Source organism: Pseudopipra pipra, chromosome Z (assembly GCF_036250125.1).
Source record: "Pseudopipra pipra isolate bDixPip1 chromosome Z, bDixPip1.hap1, whole genome shotgun sequence".
Taxonomy (NCBI): domain Eukaryota; kingdom Metazoa; phylum Chordata; class Aves; order Passeriformes; family Pipridae; genus Pseudopipra; species Pseudopipra pipra.
Genome location: NC_087581.1, coordinates 52,892,234 through 52,905,411, shown reverse-complemented (window position 1 = coordinate 52,905,411; position 13,178 = coordinate 52,892,234). Strand labels below are relative to the sequence as shown.

Genomic DNA, 13,178 nt, shown 5'->3' with positions numbered 1-13,178 from the left:
TACTCAAGTAGTGTATTTCTATCCCTGCCTCCTTTCTACATTCATGTGGTTTAGACCGTTCCTACCAGCTATAGTGTAACTCAAACATTTCTTTCATCTCTGCTTTTTAGGGGTTTTTTTAGGCTCTTTTTCACTCACAATTCTAATTTTAGAAGTTGTTGCTTTTGACATTGTCTGTTCTTGCTCACTGCTGCTGGGCTCATGCAAGTTCTGTGGCTGCTGTTTGCTTTAATTTGAATTATTGTTATAATCCTGCTTCGTATGTCCTTTGTTCACTTGTCATTAGTCATGAAGATACTTTAAGATAGCATGGTTGCTTCCCCTTGTTTTTTGTCTCACAGTTTCATTGTTTTTTGTTGTTCTTCGTGCTTCTGTACCTTTGTCCTTGCTCTCTACTATCTTATACTTGTTCTTTGTCAGAATTATTCTGTCTTAAGTCTTTTCTGGTGTAATAGAGAAAGCATGCAAATGTTTTCTTTTCATTATCTTCATGCAATCTGCCTGCTTTTCACACCTTTGATTTCTTAGTGTGGGGAGAGAATGAATTGATGGTGTTTATTACTTGATTTTCTAGATTGTAGATGCAAGCAGTGATCCAGTGATTTCAGCTATAAGGGGCCAGGCTTATCTAAACAAAGGTTTAATGGATGAGGCTTCTAAGGTTAGTGCTTTATTGTTATTCCTATAAGCTAAGTGCAGTTCTGGGTTTCATGGAGGAAATAACTAGGAAACAATTACATCCTTTTTCAGATTTCACAAGAGCTTCTGTTGTCCCACCCTGATCTGGCTGAGTCCCATGCCCTAGATGGTTACATCCATTATTCCCAAAAGAACTATGAACAAGCAGAAAGAAGGTAGACTTTTTTTTTTCTGTCCTCTAACAGGGAAATGTTATGGGGGAGTAGAATATAGAGTTTTGCAGCTTTTCAGAATTTGTCTGATCTGGCCTGTGTTCCTTTCATTTAGTTTTCTGAATGCTATTGAAAGAAAGGCAGAAACTGCAGAGTATCATCAGTACTTGGGGCTCACATACTGGTTCATGAGTGATGAGACAAAAAAAGACAAAGGAAAAGCACTCACTCAGTTCTTGAAGGTAAAGACTGCTTTAACTGTTCATGTAGAATTAGTGTTTTTCTATATCAGAAACCAAATATGGAAAATATGCTGAATGGAGTGACAGACTTGAATATTCTGCTTGTTACAATATATAAGCCTCCAGAGCCTGTAAACCAATTTCAGCTGTGCAAAAAGGCACTGTAGGGAGCTGTGCAGCTACCTGGAATCTCCCTGGTTTTGTTTTCTTCTTTTCACCTACTTCTTGAGGCCTTTGAATTAGCCAAACATAGTGGTGATTTCCACAATCTTCATTCCTCGACAGTTGGAATGTTGAGGCCTCTTGGTGACCAGCGTAGATCTTTGAAGACATTTAGAAACGGGGAGGGTAATATTCAAACTAGAAGAAAAGTGAGGAAGGAAAAAAGTTGAGAATGGTATTATAGATTCAGTCGGTCCATGGATTTAAGTCTGTAAACCCCCACAATTTATATGCTTTTCCCGATCTTTTGCTTTTTAGTGATTGTGGCTTTTTCTCTGAACATAGATTTTAATGTCAATCCAAAAGATTTAGCCTGACATCTGTATTGATAACATGGGAGTACACAAAAAAAGCATTATAAACCATATAACTTCATGATAGGTATTAACAACTAAAGTCATTGCCTACTGTTTGCACTTCAATTACAGCAGAGTGTACTAGTGAGCGTAATTGAAGTGGATAGTACTTTTGGTTTTAAAATATTTTGTGTTCTTTATTATTATTGACAAAGTTGTTTGCTGCTGCTTGGAGGCTGTGGGTTCTTAAGTATAAACAAATCAGCCAAGGGCATCTAAGAGGGAACTTAAACTTTAGAAAAGGCTGGAGTTAATTGGGATGTAATATAGCCAGAATATGAGCATACTGGTTGAAACAGTAGAATATGAAAATTATGGGATGTTAACTAGCACAAATAGTTTGTTAGTACTTCGTGTACAAAATGCTTTGTGTCATGAGGCTTGTAGCATATTTTGCAGATACTTAAAACTCACGTAATCTGGGTGAATCTAAAATAGTTTGAAAACTCAGTATATCACAGAAAGGGCTTCAAAAAGTTGATAAGCAGAGATTAAACAAGTAGTTATCACTGGACCTGTCTATCACTATAATCTTTCAAAATGCTGTCTTATGTTGTGTTCATATTTCCTTACAGGCTGCAAAATTGGACAGCTACTTGGGAAGTGCCTTTTTTTATTTAGGTAACTACTACAGAGACATTGCTGGAGATAAAAGTAGAGCTCGTGGTTGCTATAAAAAGGCTTTTGAACTGGACGAAATGGATGAAGAATCTGGAACAGCAGCTGTAGACTTAAGTGTGGAACTTGGAGACATGGTATTGTGCATTCAGAATTTCAGATTACTGCTGTTTTGTTTTTCTATTAGTCCTTCTCTTTGAGGAATCACTTCAGGTTTCCTTTGTATTTGAGAATAAGATCTGAAAACAGATATTCTGTCATTGCTTATTAGCTTTCGTAGGTGGACCTGCTTCAATTTTATGCTCCAATTTTGAACTAAATTTCTCTGGGGAGAAGGGTAGGAGAACCATTGGAGTCATCACATGAGTGATGTAGATGAGGAATTTTTTCAGCAGGAAACATGAAAAGAAAGCTAGGGCATTTTCCATATTTAGATTGTGTCACTTCTTTTTTCCATCCTCCACCTTGCTGCTTTCAGGAAAAGCATACAAAGTCATTAGAACATTTAAAAAACATATATTGTTTACTAACTTGACATTTTTGGTGCTTTGTTAGGATACTGCTCTGTCAATCCTGAATGAGGTAACTGAAAAAGCAAGCCCTGGTACAGCAAAATGGGCTTGGCTTCATCGTGGACTTTATTACCTGAGAAGTGGTCAGCCATCACAAGCAGTAGCTGAGTAAGAGAACTGGTGATTGGTTTAAGTCCTTTTCTATAAATCCCAATGAAACGGTCTTTGATCATAGCAAGTTTTGAAAATAAGTTAGCTGATTATAGGATTGCTTGTACTAAACAATGGGAAATGAGTCTGAGCGAGCTGCATCTGTCTTCTGTTCCAGAATTCTTAGAATGTAGTCCTGTTATCATAGCAGTGTTCTGTATGAAAACTGTGCCTGTACCAGGCATAGACGAGCCTGGTATAGCACTGAATAATGAGCCACGGTTAGGTACAAAGCCTAAACTTGTGTAATGTCCTCTGAAGATGAAAGTGATACTATGCTGTGTTTAAAAGTTCTGTATAATTGTACATTTGTGTCCTGAGAGTGTATAATGCAGAATTAGTGTTCTGAGAGTATGTAATGCAAGGAAATATTTTATGTTAAATTGTATCACCTTTTATTTAAATAAATTTATATCTTCAAATCTTCAGTTTGCAGGCAGCTCTCAGAGCTGATCCAAAGGATTCCAACTGCTGGGAGTCTCTAGGGGAGGCTTATTTGAACAGAGGTAGCTACTCAACAGCTCTGAAATCCTTCAGGAGAGCAAGTGAGCTGAACCCAGGGCTCATGTACAGCACTTACAGAGCTGCAGCACTTGAGCAGATTCTAGGCAAATATGAAAATGCTATAGCTACCTATCAACAAATTTTGAAGAAGACAGAAAACTATGTGCCTGCGCTGAAAGGTAATGTGTCTGAATTTGAAAGTATTAACTCTTTCTCCCTCTACACACTGTAGTGCTTCAGTCTTTTGAAGGGTTCTTGGGGTATTGAGGTTTTCCTGCATGGAAGGATAGGGTTATATATTGGGTATGTAGAGCCATGTGATCCCCTGCATGAAAGCTAGTTTGTAGTAACCCTCAAATATCTGAAGAACTCTTAAATCATGATGAGTGGGAGTGATTATTTCTCTTTCAAGTAAATATGAAAGGTAATTAATCCTTGGCCTACCAGGCCAAGTGGGTGGAAGAATTGAAGATAGACAGAGGAAGACAGCTAACAGTGCTGCAGTTTCACCTAATCAGTAAAACATTGGCTCAATGGGCAATGGAATCAGACTGCTGTTTCAAAGAGGAGGGCATATACTACTTTTCTGCTGCTCCTGATCACGCATTCCTCAATTCTTGTGTTAACCTAGTGATCCAGAACACTGAGCTTCTGCAAGTACCGAAAAATAGCAGTAAATCCCAAGAGGTCTCACAAGTGCTAGAGATGGCAAGAGGTAGAAATCTTCAATATACATAGCTAGAAGCAGAGAGAAATGGGTCAACTGGAACTTCTTCCTGGTGATGGAACTGTGATTCTAAAATTATATAATACGGGGATTATGTAAAATTTTAGTAACAAATTAACAAATAACAAAACAATTATCAAAATAACAAATAACAATGAATAATTGTTCTGTTTGCATTTTCCCTGCCACTTAGTCTTCAGTCGTTCTCACCCTATATCCCTCTCTGAAAAAGATGTTTTTTGCTCCTTGATACTGGTATGAATCTTCAAGTATTCCTTCATTGTATGTAAGGCCTATTGATTTTTGGGTGAATCTAAACTGATTGTTGTAAGACTTAAGTCAGAAGTGTTGGGTTATTATTAACAGTAGGCTTTTGGTTGAAAGAGTTGGTCTGGTTGACGCCTCTACTTCCTCCTGTATAACTTCATTGATTGGATTTTTCCAGACTAAAGTGACATGTAAAGGTACAGGGTACAATAGCATGAGGAAAATAGCTTCAGAACTGTCAGTGTAATAGAGTGAATGGTACTCATATCCAGTGATTTACTGCCCAACAGAATCACTGCTGGTGCCAGCAAGATATAAACCAAGCAGTTACTGGTTCCAAAATGCTAGAATTTGTGCCATGAGATGCAGTTCCTTTTTAACAGTGGGATTTATTTCCATTTGTGGTGGGTTGACCTTGGTTTCCAATCTTCAGAGTGCAGAGAGGCAAATCATGTCTCTCAATCCACAAGTGCGGAGAGGAGAAAAGTTCAAATATAGCCGAAGCAAGATTAAGACACAAACGAGGCCAAATGTTGGTAACCAAAACTATAATTCACTTTTATTCCCTATTAAAGAGGAGAGAAGGGAGGAAATATGAAAGTAGGAAAAAGCAAAAGGTAATTACAGAAAGCAAGGTACAGTCACCACCATGGATCCAGTGGCATTCTATAGATCCATTCCTCTTCTGTCCTTCAGTGGCGGAGATCTCTGTCCGGGCATGTCAGGCACTTGCTTATATACAGGCTGGGTGGCGTGCTTTATGGTAGGCTATAGCAATGGCACGTTTGCCATGTATAGGCTTACAGCAATGGTACGTCCGCCACAGAGTCAGTAGCAATAACACGTTTACTGCACGTAGGGATTGGTGTTCACGCGACATTCATGTGGTACACTTAGAGTCTGTAGGTTAAAGCATTGATATCTACATGACATGTGTGTGATATACCTTGTTTGTGCACAGAGTCTGCAGGTTGTGGTTAACTGAACAGCTTGTTTTTGCAACCGTTGTCTGGCTGCAAGTCTTTATGGTGGAGCTTAGGTGATGGTGAAACAAATTGGTTTTTAGCAGTTCTCTATTTTTTTGATAGTTCTCTACACCTTGTCTGGACACCAGCTGCCCACCGAGCTGTTCTGTCACTCCCCTTCTCAGCAGGATGTGAGCAGAGGAGAAAATAAGATGGAAAAAAATCATGGGGCAAGATAAATGTAGTTTAATAAAGCAAAAGCAAAAGCAAAGGCCATATGCGGAAGCAGAGGAAAACAAAATTTATTCTTTATTTCCCATCAGTAGGCAAAATCCTACCACTTCTCGTGAAGTGGGACTTCAGTCTGCCTAGTGTTGCTCTAGAAAACAAATGTAATAACAAATGCCCCCCTACCTCTTCCACCTTTCTCTTAGCTTTTATTGCTGAACAGATGTGATACGATATGGAATATCCCTTTGGTCAGCATGAGTCAGATGTCCTGAGTGTGTCTGCTCTCAAGATTTTGGTCACCCCCAGCCTACTACTGAAGTGGGGGATGGCAGAGAGACCGCCTTGGTGCTGTTCCAAACACTGCTCATCAGCACCCAAAGCCAGACCCAGTGCACCATATGAAGTAAATTCATACATAAATAGGATTAAATAATGTTGGCTTCAAGTATTCCTGAAAAAAAGACTTTCCCTTTTGCCTACTGTGACACTCTTTTTTCTTCTTTTGTGTTTCAGGAATGATTTTTGACATGTGTAAACTGCAAGTTGTTGTATTTGCCAACACAGAGCAGATTGCTCATGAGGGGTTTACTTACTATTTGAGGACAAACCTAAAGCTTAAATGCTATGGGTTTTATAATTAATTATGTTTTTTTTAATATGCAAATTATTCTGCAGTTCACACTTGACAAGATAGATTAAAAGCAAAATCTCTGTTGTGAGCATTGTGGATCTTTTGATTTTGTGATAAATTTATAATCTGTGCAGGGCATAAATCTTTTTATAAAGCTGAACACTGAGCAGGCTTCCACCCTTCCTCCCCACCTTATTTTTAAGCATATCATAAAAGCATCTCTTTTCATAGAGGATATTTTCTTTTATTTTCAGGACTTGGTGAATGCTATCTCATGCTGGCAAGATCAGCACTTGATAACTATTTGGATAGGAAGGCTGTGGATTACATAGAGCAGGCTCTTGAATATTTTACAAGGTTAGTACTAAATACTCACTTATTTAATTTCTGATGGGATTGTGCAGGACAGGCAGAAAAATAAAAGTTAAGCGTTTTAGGATTTTCAGTTAAACTGAATCAAATGGACCATGGCTTCTAATCTAGAAGTGAGCATATGCTTATTGAAAATGGTTTGAATAATTTCTAAATGTAGGCTTCTTAAATGAATGGCTATTATAGAGTTTTGGTTTTTTCTGTTTAAAGATACAGAATCATTTGATTATAACAAAAGTGTGAAATGACACACAGTTCTTTTCAGCAGTCCTGATATTTAGGACTGGAAGGAGGGGATTCCTACCAAAAATAGTGTATAAGAGGAAAATATTCCTTCCTTCCCTCAATCTTTTTGTTTTACATTTCATATAAAATGCTTTAGTGTCCTAATTTAAGTCTTGAAATAACTACTGTTGGAAAAGAAGGTCCATCAGGTTTCTGCAGATGAGTCGTGTCTTGTAATATGACATGGTAGTTCTCTAAAATGCAAGGAGTGTGTAGTCAGCTGACATGTTGATAGATAATGGCTACTTTTTAGAATTTTAGTCCCGACGATGTTGGAATATATTGGCATTTTGCAGTTTCTCTTTTTTTATTATTTCTTTTTTGATTTTGACCTTTTAGACCTATAGCTTGAATAGGAAGAAACTGAATTAAAAAAAATAAAACAGCTCATTGATGAATTGCATTTGAGATTCTGCCACTCTTCAAAGTGGCGAACTTCTCTTCAGAAAAGGATATTGAAGTGCCTGAATGAGTGTTGGGTGGGTTTTCTGTTTAATTAATTACAGGGCAATAAAGCACCGTCCTGATATATCTTGCCTCTGGAAACTTCTTGGAGATACCTGTACTAGCGTGCATGTTATTTCACCAAGCAAAGTGCATGTTCAAGTACTAGGATCCCTTCTTTGGGGAAAAATGGGTAAAAACGCAGACAAACAGATGCTGAAGAAAAATGAGCTGCTCATACTGGGAGGAAGGTAATACTTTTTTTTATTATCAAGAGCTCCTAGGCAGCTTGAGACTCTATATTCTAGAGTACCTAATTTCTGGAAAATGAAAAACATGCTGATCTGTTGACACCTGCACAGTGGGTAAATAGATTCCTGTGTTTCTTCCAAGTTACACTACTCATTTCAGGGTATGTTTCTTGTATTGCTACAGTGGCTATCAGCACTTCATCTAGCACCTGCTTTTCTCCTTGTTTCTGTCTCCAGAGCATGACTATATCCTCCCTGCTATTCCACAAATCAAGCCTCTTTAAATGGAGTGATTGTAGTATTTGCTAACTAATTCTCCCAGGACAACTGAAGTCCAAGATAACACTTTTAGCTTTCTGTCTGTACTTCATTCTTATAAAAATGTCATAAATTTAGAGGTTTAGAGTACACTGGAAGAGGAAATTCCTCGTTTCAAAGTTCATGATCTAGAAAATATTTGCAGTATTTCTGCAGCCTCTTCTGTGACTCCCTCTGAGCTTTTTGGAGCTGGATGTGTAAGATGAAGAAATGTAGCTGCTTAGTGAATCTCAAACACTATCTGTAAAGTCAGATAGTTCCTGGGGGAAGTCTGATAAACTGTAAAAATGACTGAGGTTGTTTTAAGTAAAAGCATGCATAATGTAACAGACAGAGCTTTGATTTAATGCACACCTACATAACCACACCTGTGGCTTCACAAGTGGTGGGGACTACAGACTGCCTTTAGACCAGGATAGATTCTGTGATGATAATGTATTAGTTGATTTTTGCTTCCCATACTTGTCTGATTTTGTTTTGCTGGTTTAGATTTTTAAGCACTCTTTTGAATGTTCTTTTGGGTTTCTGCTCTTTATGTAGCGACTTGGAATAATTGATTCTGTGATTCATGTTTCTGTAGGTGTTATGGCAGAGCTTTAAAATTGATGCCTTTGCCTAGCATATGGTGTGATCTTGGAATAAATTATTATCGACAAGCAGAGCACCTCACAGCAATGGGCACTGACATGAATGAGATCAGTGAACTGCTAGAGAAGTCTTTGCAGGTATTGCCTGTTTTTCCTGGTACATTCTTTAAATTGATGTTCATGCTTCTCTTCATATTCTCTCTGTCCACAATAAAACGTACATCTCTGAATAAGTTTTTGCTCTCCTAATGATTATAATCCACATTTGAATTTCTTCCAGTGTCTCAAAAAAGCTGTAAGACTTGACAGCAAAAATCATCTTTTTTGGAATGCACTTGGTGTAGTTGCTTCTTGTAGTGGTAAGTCTTCAGCAAAAGGCCTAGCTCTGTATTAACCTAAATTGGAAGGCAACTTGACTAATGGTGTTTTGAAATTCAGTTAAATCTAGCTCTCCTTTTTTCTTTCTCCCCCCAGCTATTGGGAATTATGCTCTTGCTCAACATTCGTTCATCAAGTCTGTTCAAGCTGAGCAAATTGTAAGTGCTGTAGGCAGCTTCCATCTGTTTCAAGTGGGCATTTAAAACTTCTACCCTGATGCAGTGTTATTTTTGCATAGTGATTTTAACCTTATCTGTTCTATCTAGAATATTGTTGCCTGGACCAACTTGGGGGTTTTGTATCTGGCAACTGGAAACATTGAGGTAATCTATTTCCCATCCTCAAATATTATTTCCCTTTCCATTTTTTTCTAAGGGTGTATCTGCAGATGGGAGTGTGGGGAAGCTGAGAATAAAGTCCCTTTCAAATTCAAGAAACATTCTTCCTTCAAAAGAAATTAAACTGTTACCCACACTTTACTTTAGGAACACAAATGGATTACATATTTGTTCTGGAGGGAGTAAGGTTAAGTGTGAACTTCTGCTGCATTGATGAGGTTGCTGTGCAAGCAACTGGATGGAATGAAAACTTACTGGAAGGACTGAGAAGTGATTAGTCAAACTGGAGCATGCCAGGTTTAACAAAGAACTTTTAGTTGTCACAGACTGAACTTTCAGTGTTTGAGTTCCCATAAGTAGCTACTTTCTGTTCATCAGCAGATGTGTGATTTACTGTGACACTCTAACCTTACAGAGTTTCTCTGGAGGAAAATTACAGTACATCCTAAGTGAAGCCTGGAGCTCTTATGCAGCTAAAGAACATCCTGTCCTATTTGCTGGTTAGAATTAAATAAATCTTATTTAATTGTAAATCTGATGGTCAGAATTTTTTTTAATAAAAGTAACTTGATACTACAGGCTGCTTGCTGCTTAGACTACTAATGCTAACACTTCCTTCACCTTGTGCCAAATTGAGGAACTCTTAAGCATATGCAGTCAATAGGGAGATGCCTTGTCCGTGATAATCAGTTTTATGCTTTTGAAAATGCATGTGTTTAACTGCTTGTGTTACAGAAAAGCAAATTTTCAAAACTGGATCCTCCCAGAGTCATATTTTTAAATATTACTTGTTCCAAGGGTTAATTTAGCTTCTGAACTCTTTTGGTGTTATGAGAAGGAAGTATATTTGGAAGAGAGGGTAACTTTCATGTTGTAAAGTTTTGAATGTTTTTTTAAATTTTATTTAAGAGTAAACCTGTTTATTTCTCTGGGCAATGCATTGTTCTGTGTGGCACAGTCAATGTTTTAGTGGTGACCTAATTTGATCCATTAAATCTCTTCTAATATCTGATAATGTTAATACTCGTGTGTACTCAGAAGTACCCTGTTACCGTACCAGGCAGTTCAATAGCACTGTTATCTTTGTTTTACAGCAAGCTCATGAAGCCTTCAAGGTAGCCCAGTCTCTGGAGCCTTCTTACTTGCTGTGTTGGATTGGACAGGTATGATGAAAAATCATAAAACTTTGCACCAAAACCAGTTGTCAAAGAGTAGACTTGAGCTTCCTCCTAATAATTGGCACGTATTCATGTTCCTAAAAATTGTTTGAAGTAAAGGGAACTTATACTTCCTTGAAGATGGATAGGACCTTTATTTCATTGTATCACTTTTGGTGATACATTTTATTTATTTCATTGTATCACCTTTGGTGATAGAACGGAAGCTACATTCATAAGATACATTGGCATAATGGCTGATGATGTGAGTTCAGTAAGAAACTACCAACAAAGCAATCACTGTTTGTGCTCTGAGGCTTTTTATTGACAACTGTCCACAAAGCGCTGTCTTCGTAAGGTGATAGTTATTTCAGCTTCAGCTGTACCACTAGTTCATTATGTGGAACCACCTAACTCTCTTCTCAGCCCCTCCTTTCTAACACCACTGTTAAAACAAGTAAGCCTCTAAAGTACCTTGGACAAAGCACTTCTCAGTTTTTGGGAAGTCCCTTCCTCCCCTACCATTGAGAGCTGATGTACCCCTACTGGTATCTAGGCTGTCTGTGAATAGTTGAGGTACTTGTGACTCATACTCTTATGATCATTATAGGTGCACTTCATAATGCTAATAATCATCTAATTGAAGCTGGATTCTAGAAGAGAACTCTCACCATCACATGTTGAAAATTCAGCTCCTGTCAGATGTTGTTATAAGTTGTTCTAACACACACAAGTCTTTGTATTGAAGAATGTAGAGTAGCAAAGAAGACTTTGAATTACTGATATGGTAGAAACTGCTTGTGATCCTTTTAATTTTGTTCAATTTATTTCTAAAATCTTCCTTGGAGAGTATGAGGAAAAGAAAGTGTCTTCATGTTGAATGTTTAAGATATGCCTGACATAACATGAGTTTTCTGTCAATGTCACGATTTTAAAGTACCTGACCACAGCTCCTTCTTCTCTATAGGCTCTTATTGCAGAGACGGTAGGCAGCTATGACACTATGGATCTCTTCAGGCACACAACTGAACTCAATATGCATGTGAGTATAACAGTTGTATTGTTCTGAAGTTTTTGTATATCCAATCTCTCCACTTAGGAGATTTAATTTTTTTAAAAATATGTATCTCTTCTATCAGCAGAGGGGGTCAGACAGAATGCTCTTAGGTCAATGTGATCAGGCAAAATGTCCACTTTATTAGAGGACCGACAGCTTATATGCTCTCTGTGACACACAGACATGTGATTCTTCCCCAGGTTACATTGGATACATAAGGAAAACATACTGTGGTGTACAGTACTAATTGGATAACAGCAGGTGTCCATAAAACTTGTTTTCCTGCCAGAACAACTCCTCCTTCACCTTGGCGCAAGGCCTGCAGCCATATTAGTGGCACAGTATATTTTTTACTGTCTGCACCCAGCCATGCCAAGGTAAAGGTCTCAGAAATGCAATAGAAATTGTTCACACAATTTCTATCCTCCGACACTCTTCAATAGTAAAACTGTTACAGTCATGTTTCAAATGAGATTGGGTTATTTTCATTTTGTTGTTCCTGGCTTACACTGGCACTGTATACCAGGCAGTTATTGTGTTAAATGTCTTAGTCCCAAGGGTCCAAGAAATTAGTTCCGTAAGTAATGAGAAAACATTCTTCGTGTTCAGACTTGGACATAGATCAAAGGCATAAATTATAAGCCTTTCAGGAGAGAACAAGGACCTTGAGTTCCAAGAAAGTAGAGGACTTACTCCCTTAAAGCTTTTTTTGTTGTCATCCCTACAGTGATGCAGCAAATTGTAAGAAAATTTAAGAATTTACTTTGCCCAAAGGGCAAGTTAAAAGTGTGTGTGGAGTAATTCAGTTTGGTATTTTCTTCTGCTTAACAGTGATACAGATTTTTGGCCAAAACTCTGTTCTAAAACACAAAATTGTTATTATAATCTCTAATTATTTTGCTGTATCTTGAGCAGGTTTAATGACTCCTCTTTTGGGGGTTGTTTGTTTGTTTCTTGAGGCTGAGGGAGCAAAAGGCTATGCCCACTGGGTATGTTCAACACTGCAGAACAAAGCCAACAGAAACTCTGAACTATATCTGTACAACATTGTACAAATGAATGCAATTCCAGCAGCCCAGGTGGTATTGAGCAAATATACAGGTAGGTAGTTTAAATACCCTTCTAACCTGTCACGCCTAACAGATGCATTCAGAATGAACAGATAAACCTATAGTAGTATCTGGACAAGAGAGGTCTGGCTGAGCTGGGGAGAGGCTTTTGAGCTGTAAAGTAATCAAAACAGGGTAAGCAGACCGTTGACTTTTATTATCACACAAAAATGAAGCAGATGTGAGTTCTGTTTGCCTACTCATTTGAGTAGATTTTGTTTCAAAGACCAATGAAAATAGGGACCAAGGCCTTGTCGTGCTTGTCATAAGGCGTTTGCTCTCAGACTCCCTTTGCATGTGTCTGTATGCATAGGTGCAGATAGATGCTAAGTCCTCTGCGCCATGATGCTTGGCCGAAGACTGTTCCTGGGTGCTGTGTAACTCCATAGCCTCAAGCATATGATTGTGTTAACCTTCAGTAGGTGACAGACCATGGTTTTGCACATGGTTCCAAGCCAGCCTACCCATTGGAGTAGGCTTGCGTATGTCTAACCTTGAAAGTAGGCATAGCAAATGTGGATTTTCATTAATCTGCAATTATTACTG

General features: G+C 38.1%; 1 protein-coding gene across 5 annotated transcripts in view; it reads left to right on the top strand.

Moving 5' to 3' along the window:
• SKIC3 (SKI3 subunit of superkiller complex) overlaps positions 1–13,178 on the top strand; it is a 48,805-nt gene that overhangs the window by 15,316 nt on the left and 20,311 nt on the right. For all 5 annotated transcript variants that reach the window (XM_064641487.1, XM_064641489.1, XM_064641488.1 and 2 more), the window contains 15 exons: positions 575–661; positions 751–854; positions 967–1,093; positions 2,247–2,426; positions 2,845–2,969; positions 3,441–3,694; positions 6,591–6,693; positions 7,500–7,688; positions 8,587–8,731; positions 8,874–8,952; positions 9,068–9,129; positions 9,238–9,294; positions 10,404–10,472; positions 11,434–11,508; positions 12,483–12,624. In XM_064641487.1, the coding sequence (XP_064497557.1) occupies positions 575–661; positions 751–854; positions 967–1,093; positions 2,247–2,426; positions 2,845–2,969; positions 3,441–3,694; positions 6,591–6,693; positions 7,500–7,688; positions 8,587–8,731; positions 8,874–8,952; positions 9,068–9,129; positions 9,238–9,294; positions 10,404–10,472; positions 11,434–11,508; positions 12,483–12,624 (1,798 nt within the window). The remainder of the gene's footprint in view (positions 1–574; positions 662–750; positions 855–966; positions 1,094–2,246; positions 2,427–2,844; positions 2,970–3,440; positions 3,695–6,590; positions 6,694–7,499; positions 7,689–8,586; positions 8,732–8,873; positions 8,953–9,067; positions 9,130–9,237; positions 9,295–10,403; positions 10,473–11,433; positions 11,509–12,482; positions 12,625–13,178) is intronic.